Source organism: Molothrus ater, chromosome 9, assembly GCF_012460135.2.
Source record: "Molothrus ater isolate BHLD 08-10-18 breed brown headed cowbird chromosome 9, BPBGC_Mater_1.1, whole genome shotgun sequence".
Classification (NCBI taxonomy): Eukaryota; Metazoa; Chordata; class Aves; order Passeriformes; family Icteridae; genus Molothrus; species Molothrus ater.
In genome coordinates this window covers 30,441,390-30,458,812 of record NC_050486.2, presented here as the reverse complement: position 1 = coordinate 30,458,812, position 17,423 = coordinate 30,441,390, and the positions used below count along the sequence as shown (strand labels likewise).

General features: G+C 43.4%; 1 protein-coding gene across 5 annotated transcripts in view; it reads left to right on the top strand.

Moving 5' to 3' along the window:
- The window catches only part of LRRC7 (leucine rich repeat containing 7), a 108,041-nt gene that overhangs the window by 38,423 nt on the left and 52,195 nt on the right, over window positions 1–17,423 (top strand). For all 5 annotated transcript variants that reach the window (XM_054515757.1, XM_054515758.1, XM_054515756.1 and 2 more), the window contains exons 2-6: window positions 5,658–5,860; window positions 9,574–9,692; window positions 10,506–10,583; window positions 11,804–11,893; window positions 14,021–14,077. In XM_054515757.1, the coding sequence (XP_054371732.1) occupies window positions 5,658–5,860; window positions 9,574–9,692; window positions 10,506–10,583; window positions 11,804–11,893; window positions 14,021–14,077 (547 nt within the window). The remainder of the gene's footprint in view (window positions 1–5,657; window positions 5,861–9,573; window positions 9,693–10,505; window positions 10,584–11,803; window positions 11,894–14,020; window positions 14,078–17,423) is intronic.

Genomic DNA, 17,423 nt, shown 5'->3' with positions numbered 1-17,423 from the left:
TTTCCAGCCTTAACAATTGCAGGATTCTGTGATCCCACATCTGTGCCAGAGGGCCAGCTCTCCCTGGGGGCCAGAGCTGCCACTTTTAGTTCAAGCTGCCTGTCCTGGCTGCAGTTTGTGGCTCCCACTCCCCTCCCTGGCACTGCCAGCTCAGCAGAACGCCCCCCTTTCCCTGCTGCAGTCCTGCTGAGCTGATTCCTGTACCAGGAATAATGCAGCTGGATTGTGATGGAAACCACTGGGAAGTGATTGGGGATTCTGCAAGAGCCTGTGAGGAAGAAAGCAGAAGTTTTGTTGTTCCTACTTAAATCCCAATTTGTTTCCGTGGTGCCTTCAGCAGGTAAACGATGTTTTCTCTGCTGTTCCTTTGGAGAGCACTTCCAGCCATTGCTCCATAAAGCATCAAATAAAGCCCATTTCATCCCAAATTTCACAGCACATCATCTCTTAAACGGAAGGATTACTTCACATAAAAGCTGTGACACATCAAAGATGCAAGCAGAAATGTAAATTCCCTGATTTCCAGACAGAACACTTCCCCAAGAAATGTCTCCTGTTTATTGGGATTCTCTCCTGCTGAAATGTCTGCAGGGTGAGCTGTCAGAGTGATTGGAATTTCTAGCAATTAACGGCATAATGATTAATTTTCAACGTGTGCCACTAATGTGCGACAAATTACTGGAATTCTGTCACTCCTATAAAAAGAATCTGGGGTTTTCCTTGAGGTTGTGCAAGAATTGTGTGTAGGGAGAACAGGACACAGATTATTGATAATCAAACCAACCCCAACAACTGCTTTTGCTGTCACTAAACTGCCTTTGCAATTGGAGTCATCATCACTTAGGATTATCCAAAACCATTTACTCAGAAAAGCTCCTTTAGGAAGGAATTTCAAGGAAGGAAATTGGGAATTTCGAGGGCAAGGCCAATAGTAACCTTTGGAATCAATATCTTATCAGAAAAGATAAAGATTTGTCTTTATATCCCAAAGGTGTAAGGTCTGGGCATTCAAGACTGATACTTGGTAGAAATAATTCTTCAATTTTACTTCACCCTTTTTCTGCACCTTTCCCAGATCTCAAGGTGTTCAGGTCTCCAGGGACCTCCCAGGACCTTGCAGCAAAGCCAGGGAAACTTCCCCTCATTCATATTCCCAGAGACAAAAGCTGAAATCTGATTTTTCATGCTGGTTATTTATTTTAGGATTAGCCAAATCTGAATGTGAACCTGAATGCAGACCATTGTAATGGGGACATAATGAAGAGAATTCAATTACCAGCATTAAATGGCATTTCTGGGGGAGATATGCTGCTTATCTGGGAATTTCTGTGCAGGAAAACAATTCAGATAATATTGCACACCCCTGTCTTTGATAAGACCAATTCCCCTTTGGAAGCTCCCTAATAATTCTGTTATTGTGACTTTAAAGCCAGAGTTCCTTAATCTTTCAGGAAGGTTAATGAAGATTATTACCAATGGCTTCTACGACCAGAATAAATCCCTAATTTTGCATTTCCAATTAGGAGCAGAACAGGGACATTCCCACCTCCCTCACCTGGCTCAGGGGGGAAGTTTGGGACAAAATGCTTCTTTGCTTCTAAACTGGGTGTGGAGAAGTGGAACTTGGATGAAACGGAGAGACTTCCCATGGAGAATCCCAGGATTCCTGAGGCTGGGAAAGCTTTCCAAGGTCACTGAGTCCAACCTGTGGCCGATCCCCTCCGATGTTTTTCTGGGACATCAAAGATTCCACCCCCCTGCCATGGCAGGGGCACTTCCCACCATCCCAGGCTGCTCTGAGTCTTATCCAGCCTGGCCCTGGGCACTGCCAGGGATCCAGGGGCAGCCACAGCTGCTCTGGATCCTCCCAGCCAGGAATTCCTTCCCAAAACCCCATCCACCCCTGCCCTCTGCCAATGGAAAGGCCTTCCCTGGGTCCTGTCCCCCTTGCTCCATCCCTCTGCTCATCCTGGGCTCTCTGCAGCAGCTCCAGCTCCTCCCCGTGCTGGGAGAGGGCTGGGGCACTCTGCAGGTGGGGTCTCAGCTGGGCAGAGGGGCAGCATCCAGGCTGGGAATGCTCCTTCCCCTTGGAAGAAATCAAGCAGGTTTCTCAGCAAGAGCAACGCTGCTTTTCAGGCAGAGAATAAGCAGCTTCCACCTCATCAGAGGCCTTTTCTGAATGGGAAAATTGGGGGGGGGGGAATGCAAAACAGCAGCAAGGACTGATGTCAGAGCTTGCATAAGCACAATTCCCATGTCACAAGCACGGGATTACAGCTGCAGACCAAAGTTTGGGATGAAGAATACAAGGTAGGGGTAGCGAGAGTTACACAACTGCCAGAGCAAAGAAACAAAGTGCTGAAAACTCCCAGCATCCGTGCAAAGCTGGTGCCCACAAAGCTGCAGCTCGCAGAAAGGTGAGCAGCAAATTTAAAAACCAAAATGTGGGTGAGGAGGTGGCAGAGCTGTGGAGAGGTCCCACATGGTTGTAAATGCAGAGAGAACCTTCCTCGTTCCTCCAAGGCTCTGAATTATGAACAGGGCTGTGTTTCTCATTGAAATGTGCTGCTGGAAATGAAGAGGGCTCCGAGAGCTTTGAAGTTCCCTAATTATGGCAGTGACCCAGACTGCAACTGGGCACAGTGGAAATCAGCCAGGCAGCCCACAGAATTCATGAAAGGGAAGAAAGGAAACACAAGTGGATGTCTGGCCAGTGCCAGGAGAATATCCATGGGGAAAAGGCTTTGGGGCTGAGGGAAATTTGAGGGTTGTTTTCTTTTATTCCAACCTTAAGCTCAGCTTTGTTCCATTTCTTGTGTGTAGTCCCCGTTATCAAATCTCTTTCGGCACAGAAAAGGTAAATTCTGGGGTATTGGGACAGACTGGGAAATTCCCAGTGCCTTCCTTGGGTCAGAGGAGGGAGCAGCTGCCCTGGAACCCCCCCAGGAGCCCTGGTGAATGCCCCAGGAAGGGCTCCTGCTTTCCAAACAAGTCCTTCATGGGATTTGTGGAAAAGAGGGGTGTGCTTTAGAGAAGGGGAGGTTCAGATTGGATTCTTTGTTGGAGATTTAGATGGGACACAGGGAAGGAATTCCATATTTATGGTGTTAATTGTGCTGCTAAAAGAGAAGGAAAACCATCCCTCATGTGAGATATGTGACAAAGGAGGCACTGGGAGAATTCCCTGCTGCTCTGGAAATAATCCCTATTTTCTGAACCCTCTGACCAATGTTTTACTGCTCATTCCAGCCCTGCCACACTCCCAAGTTCTCTGCTTTCAGCATTTCTCAGTAACTTTCTAGCTCTGCCAGATCCCTGCAACTGGGATTTCTTGGAGTTTTCTGAAGGCAATTGGAAGGGCAGGAGGGGTTTGATGTTTGCTGCCCAGTCAGACAGCTCAGGCTGTCCCTGGGAGCCCAGAACCTGCTGCCTTTGGCCCTGCTTGAATTTTGGCTCTGGTTATTCTGGGTATTTATTGAATTTTGGCTCTGTGGCACTGCGACAACTCCCTGAGATGCCAGCACTTCGGTGAAGTGTTCCGTGGAAAACTTGCTCTGGGAGAAAAATTAAATCCATCATTAATGTATCCTGCAGAAGAGCAAATTAGGGATTGATTTATCCTGCCAATCACACAGAGGCCACTTCTGGAGCTTTTTGGAGCAGCATTTCCACCACCCCCGTTCTGCACCCCCTGCTGGACTCTTCGGGAGAGCCCAGAATTCCAGAATTGGGGTTGGAAGGGAACTTCAATCCCATCCCATCCCATCCCTGCCGTGGCAGGGACACCTTCCACTGTCCCAGGCTGCTCCTGGGACACTTTTAGGGACCCAGGGGCACCCACAGCTGCTCTGGGAATCCCATCCCAGCCAGGAATTCCTTCCCAAGGCATTTGGAGTGTTGGAATCTGTTGAGCTGTTTCGTCCCATCTTTAAATCAGCTGGGTGAGCCTGCAGCAGTTTTCTCTGTCTTTCCTGCAGGTGAGGGAAATGTCTTCTCCTGTGACTCCTGAGAAACAGGGATTAGTGTTTTCCTGCACAAAAGGTCCATGAATTGAGAAGGGATTGTAAATTATTGTAATTGATTTCCATAAAGCTCCTGTTTTCCTCAGATGAGGGAGTTTCTTTATAAGACAATAAACTGCAGGAACTGATAATGAGCTGCTTGCTGGAGCTGAAAAGGAGCAGGTTATTTTATGCTGCTTTCCTCATTTATCTGTCTTTATTCAAGAAATAATCTGATTTTGGAGCTCTTCTGGAGGCTCTGAACTCCCTGTGTAATGTGTGACGTGGGGCAGTGACCTCAGGACTCGGCTGTGGGGAATTTCAGTTCTGAAATGGGGAAAAGCACCAAGCTCTGGTGCTTCCAGGGGGAGTGGGAGAGGGAAGAGGAATCCCCTGCAGGGATTAAGGAATGGATGGAGCTGCTGTGTCCCTGACTCAGCCCAGCCCGGGGGTGGCTCCTGGACTGAGCCTTTTCCATCAGCAACCACCAGCACCGAGGAAAGGATCTCTGAACATCAGCAGAGAGCAAAATGCAGGGAAAGAAAGTGTAATTACCAGAGCTGGAATTAGTCCAGGGTAGGAATTAATAATGCTGAAATTAATAAAAAGTTTAATTACCACGAGCCCACAGGGCGTGAAATTCTCCTCCTTTCAATCATAGCCCAGGTCCTTCCATTCCGTGCTGGTGCTTGCTACAAAAACCTTATTTTACTTTATTTGGATTAATTTAGTGCATTGTTTTCCTAAATCTAGCTCAGAACCTTGAGAGTGGTTTGGAAAATGGAAGTTGAAGGTTGAGCTCTCCTTGCCTTTGTGGTAAATACATTTCAGGACAGCCTGGTTTATCCAGAATGTTTAAGTAACTCTTAAAGGTGTCCAGGATGGATTTAGGGACTGCTTGATGCGTTCCAAATCTGCTTCTGGAGCATTCCCCCATCCTGAAATGGTTTTGTTCCACAAGGAATAGGGGGGCACTGTGTAAAGTTACTCACTGAGTTAGGGGTGCCCACATATGCTGGGGGTGAGGAGGGGCTGCACCACTGGGATTGAGGGTGGGAGAAGTTTGGGAACACTTCCTGGATGTGAATTTTAGTGCAGGAAAAGGAATGGGTTTTGCTCAATCCCCTCTTGGAGCTTCCAGCAGAGCCTGGTGGCATGGGAGGAGCAGGAATGGTTTGGGATCGCTCTGTAGCCAAGGGTCCCATCCCTGCTTTCCTGCTGCAGGAGCCTTTGGGAGCAGCATGGGGAGCTCTGCTGGTGTGGGGGATCCAGGGATAATTCCCATTTCTCATGGGAATCACACCCAGGTACATCCCTGCCAGCTCTGGGCCAGGGACTGGCCTTGCCTCTGTGCTTCCATGGGTGGGTTTGGATCCTGTGCCTTCCCATTTTCCCATTACAGCCAGGCTCGTGGCTGGGCTAGGTGTGTTCCCTTCCATCCCAGAGCAGGGAACAGCTGCAGGGTCCAGGTTTTCTCCTTGCACTCCAAATCCCACCTTTCCATTCCAGCAAGGCGCCACAGACACCTCAGGACACGCGCTCCCGATATCCCTGGGGAAAACTGCTTTTCATGAGCCGCAATCTGCAGCATAACTCCCAAGAACATTCCCCCAAAACGCTGCTAAAATCCCATTTTTCCTCCCTTTTTTCCCCCAGTATGCTGCTTGGAGATGACCAGCAAAAGGAAGCTGATCGGGCGCCTGGTGCCGTGCCGGTGCTTCCGCGGCGAGGAGGAGATCGTCTCCGTGCTGGACTATTCCCACTGTGGCCTGCAGCAGGTGCCAAAGGAGGTCTTCAACTTCGAGAGGACCCTGGAGGAGCTCTACCTCGATGCCAACCAGATTGAGGAGCTTCCCAAGGTAATCCATGTCCTGCTGGGTGCCAGGGCAAAGCCCGGGGTGTGTGCCCGGCTCTGGGGCTGCTGGAGCTCCTGGGGAGAGGTGGAGATGGGGGCTCCAGGGATATTCCTTGGAATCGAGTCTGGACTGGGAGGAGAAGGGACTCCCGCTCCTTCTTCACAGCATGGGAATGGGGCAGCTTGGAGCCTGGAACTGGGAAAAACAGTTCTGCAAAATAAATGGTTCTGGCCCTGGAAATTCCTGTGGTACCCAGTACCTGGATCAGGAGTCACCGCTGCCTGTGGATCCTCTCCAGCCCCGCTTTTCCTTCAGGATCAGCCCCTTATCCCTGTGAGAGATTCCTGGCAATGCCAGGGCTGTCCCCTGTGTCAGAGCCAGCCCTTTATCCCTGTGGGATATCTGGGAATTCCAGGGCTGTCCCCTATGTCAGAACCAGCTCTTTATCCCTGCGGGATGTTCCTGGGAATGCAGGGCTGTCCTCCCTGTCAGAATCAGCCTCTTATCCCTGTGGGACATTGTTAGGAATGCCAGGGCTGCTCCCTGTTAAGATCAGCCCTTTACCCCTTGGGGATAATGCTGGGAAATGCCAACTGTCCAAGCAGGAGTTTCAGAACTGCCCTGAGATCATCCAAGCCATCCTTCACCTGTAAAATTCCCCTTCTGGAACCTTCCAATCCATTCTCCTTCTGATCAATGTTTGCTATAAGGAATTAAAAGCTACTGTAACCAAAATGTTCCGGAAACAGAGGAGGGAAAGGTGGAAAAACCAATTAGTGGCAGGTGCCGGCTCCATAATGAAGCGTGAAGGATGGGATCCAGGTCTTAATGGAATTTTTCTCCATAATAATGAAAGATGCTTACAAATCTTTAATTAAACATTGCTTCATTCTCCATCATCTTACAGCAAATTTCCCATTTTTGCTGCACAGAGACTTGGTAAAAAATCCATTTACAGAAGTACAAAATGGGCTTTTTCCATGCCACGGGGTTGCTCTGCTGGGATGTGATGGTTCATTGCTTGAGAGGACTCACTCTGTGGAGGAATTCTGCACAGATGGTGGGGCAGGGCCACCAAAATTCTTTTATTTTCGTGGAAAAATGCTGTGGAGAGCTGCCTGAGCTCTCCTGGAGACACAGCACAGAACCAGCTGGGTTCTATCCCCAGAAATCCCAAACGGATCCTGTGGAAAAGCTGCTCAGGAAGCCCTGAGGTCCCATCTTCTCCTTCTTCTCCTTCTTCTTCTTCTTTTTCTTCTTCTTCTTCTTCTTCTTCTTCTTCTTCTTCTTCTTCTTCTTCTTCTTCTTCTTCTAATAATAATAATAATAATAATAATAATAATAATAATAATAATAATAATAATAAATTCTTTTCCTTCTGCTACTGAGGAATACTGGAAGTCTGTCATTTAGGGAGGGATTTTTGGGACATTTGGGTTGGGCCTCTTGGAATGATCGAAGCGTTTCAGAAAACAAATATATCAGAGCAAGATGCTGTATGGAAAAAATGAGGGCCAAAGGGAAGAAGTCCAAAATGCTGAAGCTGGGATCAAGGTGATAATTTTAATTTAGAGTAAATCAAGTTTAACATAATCTTGGCCATGTGGAAGAGAAGATTAATGGCAGTGTTAATAGCACTCATCGGTTTTTGTCTTAAGCCTTTATTAATTGTAACCAGGAATTCAACAGCTGAAATAATTCCTTTATCAAATTTTCTGCTCGAGGTGTTTTTGCTGCAGAGCTCAAGGCTTTTTTTTTTCATCACTGAATTAATATTCCAGGAGAGAAAATGCTTTTTTTTTCCCCCATGAAACTGGCACTGTAATACTTAACATGAACTTTTGTGTTTTACATTAAATTCTACCATTCTCTCCTCCCTCTGCAAATGTTTTTTCAAATAATTTATTCCAAAGGAAATTTTCAGTCATTTTCTGTTCTTTGCCAAATATTCTGTGCCCCTGATATTACAAAATTCTTTTGAATCAAAACTCTTGATCGTGTTTTATTATTTAATGAGGAAACAACTTAGCTAAGTCCAGCTCTACTTTAGTTTCACGTGATGCTCTAAAGACCAGTAAATTATTTTGCACTGAACTGATGCCTCAAACTCATTCTGCCTAATTTTATTTTTACTTTCCATTTAGGTATCATACTGATATGATTCCATTCTTTCCCTGCTGATTTTCAGTTCTTCATTTCTTGTATTTCTCTGTTTTTTTAAGGATTTACAAGATGCTTTTATATTTCTAACTCTCTTTTTTTGGCTAAATCCAGCCAAGTCTTTTTATTCTCTTTGCCTTTGACTTCATTCTCCTGCTGCAAAAAATCCTTTATTTGTGTGAGTCAAGTGAATTGATGACTAATAAAGGGAAAATTGATCTGGATGAGAGTGGAGTCATTGGAATCAGCATCCAGAGAAACATGAGTGGGCTGGAGTTCTCCCCAGAGGTGCAGAATAAAACCCTGATTTCATAACTCAGAGCTCAGTAGCATCACTTGGATTTGGTCTGAGAGGAATGAAAGTTGTTCATGAGCAGAGGGAATGGTGATTCCAACAAAATCCTGATGGCCAGGGAGCTCTGGAAACTGGAAAAATATCTGTTAATATCCAGTGGGTGAAAAAAAAGCAATTTTGGGACTTCATTCCACGTCTCATATTCCTTCTGATGCCTCATAAAATCATTCCAGAGGGAAGATTTTTAATTTGGCTTCTCCCTCCAGCAGTTCCAAAGCCTTGGGTGTGTCCAGGTGGGGTCAGAACTCTGAGTTCCAAGCCTTCCTCAGCTCCCAAAGGAATTCCTGGTGAAAACGGGGAAACCACTTCTATAAAATTGGAATTTGATGGAAAAATTAGAATTGAGTCCTGAATTTTGGGCAGGGGTTTCAAGAAAGTATCCTTTGGATAATGCCCAGGCATTTTTGGATCTTGAGGATAATTATTTAATCTGAATACAGTCACAGTATTTTAAAATCTGCCATGAAATTTAATTATGAAATCGAATATTTTAATTTACCGGGAGCACAAAAACTTGGGAATTTTTATGACAAATATAAAACACAGCAATAAACATGAATTACATGCAATGATATAAAAATCACAAGATATTGATTGCAGTGAATTCACAGGTTTTGAGTGTTTTTGAACATCCCAGTTACCCATGACCTGTTTGTCCTATCCCCTGTCACTGTCACATTTTCTGAAAAATCCCTTTGCCAGGATTTCTTCTCTTGGGAAGCTGAGAAGCCTCAGAGGAAAAGGAAAACAATATTATCTCATTTGCTTCTCCTGTGTTTTGCTGCTTTGGAATGTTGTTGGGGATTGTTTATCCAACATGTGAATTGTTGTCACTTAATGACCAATCACGGTCAGGCTGTGTCGGACTCTGAGGAGAGTCACGAGTTTTTCATTAGTATCTTGTTAAGCCTTCTGTAAGGATCCTTTCTCTATTCTTTAGTATAGTTTTAGGATAGCATTCTTTTATATAAAATAGTAAATTAGCCTTCTAAGAACATGGAGTCAGATTCATCATTTCCTCCTTCATCCTGGGGACCCAGCAGATACCACAATCCCCGTCAACCATGGGAATGCCTTCCCAAAAATCCCCCTGGGAGGGTGGAATTCTGCTGTGGCTGGGGGGGAAGGTTTGTGCTGGTTGTGTGTCAGTAAGGATCCCAAATGGATTTATTCCTTCTCCCCCGTGGAACCCCCGGAACAGCAACTGTTCAACTGCCAGGCCCTGCGGAAGCTGAGCATCCCCGACAACGACCTGTCCAGCCTCCCCACCTCCATCGCCAGCCTGGTCAACCTCCGTGAGCTCGACATCAGCAAGAATGGTGAGGGCTCCCCTTCCCCAGCGTCCCCAAAAACACGGAGCTGAGATGGAGTTTTGGCTCCTCGCGGTGCGGAAATTTGCGCTCCGGCCCAGGTTACGCGCACGGCGCTTTCGGGGAGGGTCTGTGCAAACCCAGCTCTGGTCTTTCCTTTAAAAAATCGAGTTTTCTTCAGTGTCCTGTGCTCTGGGGGCTTCTGCCCAGCTGGGAGTAGGAATGTGAGGCCAGTTTTCCTTGCACTTAGGAGCATTCCCCTTCCAAAGGGGTTCAGAGCGCGCTGGGCTCTTGTGTGGGGGATTTAAACAATTCCCAGGATTTATCTGGGCTGGTTTGCTGCTGTGCATGCCCAAATCTGGGAATTTTCATTCCATTTTCATATCAATGGGCCTAAAAACCTTTGCTGTCTGAGCTCGAGGGTCTTTGTTTTTAAAAAATGAGACTTAGAAACCCCTGGAAACTTTGGGATATTTCCTGTCAGTGGAGGTCTGGAGACTGTGAGAGAAAAGCAGTTTGGGAAGGGATGAAGGCACAAATCTCTGCACAAATTATATCACTGTTGATTCTAGAACATTATATAAATCAAGCATTAGCAGAAGAGTTATAATTCTGTATATTCATGCATTTATTTAGGGCTTGAGCATCAACTTTTGGATGATCATTCCAAACTGTTTCCTTCCTGCTTGAGCTGAAGTCTGAGCTGGAAATCCCAACCGAGCATTTATGAACAGACCAGGCTGAACAGTTTTTGTGTAGATAATATTTGTCTATGTCTAATAAATATTTTTGTGTATCTAATACTCTTTCGATGTTTTTTTAGGATCCAAGATTTCCCAGAAAACATTAAATGTTGTAAATGTTTAACAATAATCGAAGCCAGCGTCAACCCCGTGTCCAAGTGAGTACCAGGAGCTCATTTTATTCATTCCAAGGGCACAAAATGTGCTCAACATGAGCTCAGAGATTTTTATTCAGTCCTTTTGCAGGGTTAATCTGAATGTCTTTCTAATTGTTTGAATTTAAACAATTTAAATTGTTTCTAATTTAAACCCAGAGTGGGTTTGTCTGAGATCTGAGTACTCTGGTAGTGCCAGTCAGGCTGGGCAGTCTCTGATCACAGGGGTGAGGCTTCACCTGGACATTTTGCAAGACCGTATTCCTTATTCCTTCCAAAATCTTGCAAAAATAGTAACAGAAAATGAGTTGCAAATCCAGGATTTACAAAGTGGAGTGAAGGGGAGAAAGGGTGAAATGTCGATGTTTCAGTTTAAAACAAATAGAAATAGAGGAGGGAGAGGGAGGAAGAATGAGAGGGAAAGAGGAGAGAAGGAGAAAAAAGGAAAAAGATTAAGAGAAAAGAGAGAAAGAGAAGGAGGGAGGAGAGAGGGAGGGAGGAGGAAGGAAGAAGGAGAAGGGAAAAGGAAAGGAAAGGAAAGGAAAGGAAAGGAAAGGAAAGGAAAGGAAAGGAAAGGAAAGGAAAGGAAAGGAAAGGAAAGGAAAGGAAAGGAAAGGAAAGGAAAGGAAAGGAAAGGAAAGGAAAGGAAAGGAAAGGAAAGGAAAGGAAAGGAAAGGAAAGGAAAGGAAAGGAAAGGAAAGGAAAGGAAAGGAAAGGAAAGGAAAGGAAAGGAAAGGAAAGGAAAGGAAAGGAAAGATGAAAAGGAAAGGAAAGAAGAAAAGAAAGGAAAAGAAAGGAAAAGAAAGAAAGGAAAGAAAGAAAGAAAGGAAAAGAAAGAAAAGAAAAGAAAAGAAAAGAAAAGAAAAGAAAAGAAAAGAAAAGAAAAGAAAAGAAAAGAAAAGAAAAGAAAAGAAAAGAAAAGAAAAGAAAAGAAAAGAAAAGAAAAGAAAAGAAAAGAAAAGAACCTTTGGTTTAAATCCCTCAAGCAGGAAGGGAGCAAAGGCTGCTGTTCCCTGAATGTGCCAGGCCTTTGCATTTCCTGCTTGTAGCAGTGCAGAGAAGATGGGAATGGGCAAAAATGTCTGTTCAAAGTGAGTTCTTCAGGAGAATTTGGGTAGAAGAAGTAGGTGAGAGAGAAAGTCACCTTTCTGCTTCTAAATATACATTGTTATTATCTCCATGGCAACTCGGGGTGAGCATTAAGGTTTGCTCTGTTTTTTTAGGCTGCCAGATGGCTTCACACAACTTCTAAATTTGACCCAGCTCTATCTAAACGATGCCTTTTTGGAGTTTCTTCCAGCTAACTTTGGAAGGTAAGGATGAGTCACCACAGCACATTCCTGTCGTTGAACAGAGCTCAGGCTCAGAGCTGGCTCCCCTTGAAAAACTGAGCGCAAAACCCAGAGATTTTGGCTTTTCAGGCCTGTTTTTGTCAGGAACGGGGTGGAGAGGTGATGGAGGCCGGGGAGAGGTGAGGAGCAGCAGGGCTCATCCCTCGGCAGTGACTCAGCCGCGCAGGGCCAGAGGCAGCAGGTTCCTCTCAGGTCCCCTCCGGGTGACAAAGGGACAGGAGGGTGAGGAGCTGTGGGTCAGGAGGGCAGGGAGAGGTGGCCGAGGGTGCTGGAACAGGCAAAGGTGAAATGTGGGAGCAGAAGCAGGGAGAGGAGTCCGGAGACAGCAGGGCAGGAGGGTGGGGAGCGAGGGCGAAAATGAACCCAGCAGGAGCAGAGCCAAAGATGTCAGATGAGGACAGAGCAGAGGTGGTGGCATCAGGGTGTAGCGGGTTTGGCTCACCGATTAGAGATTTCACCAGTTTCTCAGATCTCCCAGCCAAGGCACCAACTGGTGCGGTAGGTTCAGTGCTGCCAGCCCCCAGTGCACCAATCCACCTCCTGCTAAAGACAGCAGCAGGAGAAAGGCAAAGCGCGCTCAAAACATTCAAAGGGCATCAAGAACATTTTATTAACAGCAATAAAAGGCAAAAAAAAGGAGTAAGAATCAAAGCAAACCCTTGAGAACACTTCTCCTCCCCCCACAAACTTCTCTTTTCCCAGTGGACACAGAGTGAATCCAATTCCCACAGGAGCTGGGGGTCCCCACCCTGCACAGCCCTGGCAGAAATGGGGAATTTACCCCACTGGGAACTGCTGGGATTTCTGCCCTTGGATTGGCCCCTGGGCAAGGAGCTCAGGAGACAAAAGATCAGCAGAGAAAAGCTCTGCTTTTATTACAGAGCTCACCCAAGCCCAGCTTTAGGCTGGTCCCCGCGGCCACCTGGGTGACAGTTCTGTTATTTATTTAAATTATTTTTATTTCTTTAAGTTATTTGATTTAATTTCTTTATTTTTATTTATTTCATTTATTGTTTTTTATTTTATTTATTTTTATTTCTTTTATTTGTTCTTACTTATTTTACTTATTATTATTTATTTATTTATTATCTATGGGAGCATCAGCTCAGCTCTCCAAACCAAATGACAAAATGTGACTAAATCCTGTTGGGAGTGACGCTGGGCTGCTCAAGCCTGGGGAGATAAAAATGCTGGAGTTTCATTTATTTATTTGTTATAATTAGTAGTAGTAGTATATTGTTAACTTTATAATATTATTATTTTTCATTAATTTTGTTATTATTTTTGTTATTATTTTTGTTATTATTTTTGTTATTATTGTATTTTTATTTTTATTTTTATTTTTATTTTTATTTTTATTTTTATTTTTATTTTTATTTTTATTTTTATTATTACATCCCCTGGGCCAGGCCTGAGCCCCTTTGAGAAACACAAAATCCCAGCAGGAGGAAGGGAATTGTTTGCCTGTGAGGAGTGTGTGGAATGCCAGGATAAGCCCTAATTCCTGCCCCTGGAGTCAGGTCTAAATCCAGATATCCAGGAAAGGGGTGGATGGAGCCCTCAGTGTGGTGTTTGTACCCATCCTGCTCTGGCAGAGCCCTGCTGGGGCTTGGGCTGATCATTTTGGGATTAAGGTTTAGGAGCCCAAATCTTTTAGCAGAAAACATTTTATTCCACAAGTGCTGATTTTATATCAGCTCAGCGACTCTGATTCCTTTATTGTTGTTTTTTCCCTCCTGTCTCATCTGTTTGGGACCTTACACTTGCAAACCTTGCTCTTGTTTTTTTCTTGTTGGTTTTTTTTTGTTTCTTCCAAATTTCCCAACTTTTCCTATGTTTGCCTGTTTGGAGGCATTAATAAAATGAATTTAAAATTGCTGGGAAAACCTGATAAATGCCAGAGCTTTTCAGGAGAATTCAGATCAGGGCAGACATTACATGAAATTATTTGGCTCTGATTTTTCTCCCACAAGAACTGGACTTTGGATTATTTTGCATTAAACAGACTTCTTAAAATTAGAAGAAATGTTTTCAAACAATTCTGATGGATTCTTCAAATGCATTAATTATTTTCTCTCCTGTTCCCAGACTTGTCAAATTGCGAATTTTGGAGTTAAGAGAAAACCACTTGAAAACTCTACCAAAGTAAGTGCTGGGGTATTTGCATTTATTCATCTGGAATTTCCAAAAGTGTCAAATATTTGGGCTGGAAGCAATGGTGATGATGTTTCTCTGATGAGCTGTTTTTTGTTTTTTGTTTTTCATTTATAAAATAAATTCTACTTTTTTTTAGCAAAAAAGGTATTTAGCAAAAAAAACCCAGTTAGTGATTCCATGATAGAAGGGAAGATGCACAATGGTTGTTCAGCTGAGTGTAGCTCAAAAGCCAAAATCTGACATTTTAATATAAATATCTGGTATTTTAAGATAAATAAACAAAATTGGGAAGCACCAGATGAGCTAACCCTGGTCAGTGAGGCTGTGGCAGCGCTCTCCTCACCCAGGACTCATCTGAAGTGTTGAAAACACCCTCAGGAAAAGATTTTCTCCTCATGGTCTGTCCAGAATTAAATGGTTTGGGCTTTACTGTGCCAGCAGGATACTCAGTCCCTTCTGCTCAGGATTATTTAAGTTAAGTGGAAAAGAAAGTTCTCAAAAGCAGCCTGGAATTTTCAAAGATCCCTGAGTCAATTCCAGCCCTGGGCTGATCTCTCATACAGGCCACCATCAATTATTATTGCTGTTTTAGTGAAGGAGTGGGATTATTTTTAAGTTAAGAATGATTTATTGTTTGGAGAAACATTAGTCTCAGAGGTTGTGAGATTTTAAAGGAGTAAGTTGTTGGTTATAGCTTGGGAATAGTTACAAGTTCCTTCATTATAATATTATATATATGTGTGTGTGTATATTATATATAATATATCATTTATATATTATATTATATATACTATAAATAAATATATTTATTATGTAAATATATTTATTATATATAATATAATTATATGTTTTACTATATAATTATATATAATATAAATATACAATTATAATTCTATAATTTAATATAAATATATATTGTATGTTATTTATATAAAAATATATATTATAATCTATAATATAGAATATATTATAATATATTATAATTCACATAATATATCATTTTTAAAACTAAGACAGTTGTTACAGGGTTTATTCTACTTTTCTAACTTATCACTTACTTCTCTTGTACTGTGGATACTTTTGTCTAACAGGTTTTTAACTCACATGCTCACACATTTCTATTCTAACTTTTAAACTCTTAGCTTTATTAAACTGCACTCATATTATAAACGCTTTACTTTTTTATTAATACAGTTTCTCACTTACTTAAGGCATATACTTATAACTACAGAAACATAATTTGATGGTTTTGTTTTGTGTCTGTGTCTGTTTTATGTTCAATGTCTGTATCTCGTATTTTTGCTTTATGTTTTATGTTCAATGTCTGTGTCTTGTATTTTTGCATTAATCTAATTTTTTTCTAGGGCTGTAGATCCAATCTTTTGGTGTCTGTGGAAGTTTTTGTTTTTTCCAGTTCCCACCCCTGGGCAGAGGAAAACACCTCCCCGAGGTTCTGGGGGATTTGTTCCCAAATCCAGCTGGAAAATGGAAGGGTTGCAGGGACCTCCTTGGGGCCTGGTGACTCAGCAGGGTCTGGAGGGATGAGAAATTCCCTGGATTTGCTGTTCTCATCCTCTGACTCACGGCTCTCTGCAGATCTTTGGGGTTTTTTGGCAGCAGGAATTGTTTTCCTGCAGGACCTGCTAGAAAAATGACATCCAATGGATCCTTTCCAAAGAGCAAGTCCTGATGTAAGGAAAAAAAAAAAAAAAACCCAGGATTTCTCCTGGACTTCAGGATTAATTTGCTTCTTGGGAAGGAGAAGTTGCAGTGCCCAGAAAATGGGCAGGACTGTGGCGTTCTGGAAGGCAGCGCAGTCAAAATTTGGGATTTAATGTGCAAAGTCACATCCTAAGGGACCAGTGAAGGGAATTTGGGGATAAATCAGGAGCTCTCCAGCTGGGAATGAGGGATGGGAGAGTTTGAGAGGGAGTGTGAAATGTTTGGGAGCCGTGGATCCAAATGGATTTATCAGGGAGTTCTCACCTGAGCCAAAGGGATGTTTGTGCCACGGGGCAGATTCCAGACTCCTCCCAAAGTAAAAGAAAAAATCGAAAATCAGAATAAAATCAGAATATTCCTGATTGCTCTCAGGAGTCCAACGGGATGATCAAATCCCAAAAAAATCAGTTTAGGGGTGAAAAATGGGGAGAGCTCATTTGGGAAATGGGAAAGGCTGGAGCAGGTCCTGACAGGAAAAACAGGGATTGCACAGTGAAGGGTAAGGGAGGGCCTGGAAATAATGATATTTACCTGAAAAACCAGAATGGAGGGGAGATATTTCAGTGTTTGTGTGAGCTCCCAGGGAATGTGTTCACTGGGGAAACTGGGAACTGGGGAAATGGGCTGAAAGCAGCCAGAAATGGGACATTCCATCCCGGATGACAACGTGTGGCTCCTCAGCACTTTGATCTCCTCTGCTCTCCTTTGCTTGGGTTGCTCTGCTCTGTGGGGGTTTCAGGCTGAAATTCCTGAAATAATCAGATTTTCCAGCTCCCTCTTTGAAATCTTCCAAAATATTTCATCCTTGTCCTTCTCCTCCTGCTTGGAGTCAGGAAGGAAAGGACTTCATGGACAAGAGGATGATGATGATGATGATGGGGTGGGGGTTTATTTTCCTTTTTCCTCGATTTTCCTTTTTCCCTGATTTTCCTTTCGTTAAAATCACTCATTTTATCTTGCTCAGTTTTCAGCCTTAAAATGTTGCTGTTTTCAGCCTTAAAATCGAAACCTGTGTTTTGAATTCTGGTTTTAATTCGTGATTCTTTTAGGCTCTGACTGTACCCAACCAGACCCCTGTGAAAATAAAGGGTTGGTTTCAGCCCCCCGGTTTTATTCATTCTTTTTGCTGTCAAAATTCAGGTTTTTCCTCTGGAAGTCGTTGTTTGGCTTTACCTGTTGTGGGCAATGGAATTTAGGAATTTTCTTCTTTGCCTTTTTCTCCAAATCCCTCAGGCTGGGCTGAATTTCTGGGGGTTTTTAGCTGCCACAATTTAAGTTACAAAAGGACTTCTGTGCATTCAATTCTGTAAAAATTAAATTTTCCTATTTTGTATAATATTTTCCTATTGGTGCTCCAATATTTTCCTTGATAAAGGGGAAATTGGATAAATTTTCTCCTCATAATTTAAAACCAAGAGCAGCCTGGTTAAAATTTTCCATTAAAATATTGGAAGGAGAAATGGACAGAGGAAGGATCTTCCTCAATTAAGATTTTCCTTCTGGGTAATGAACGTAGGGGTGAAAACAAGATTTTGGTGCAGCTATAATTTAAAATATCTGGTTTGGCTTCCCAATTAGATATTGGGGAAAAAACTTGGGAGAAAGACACATT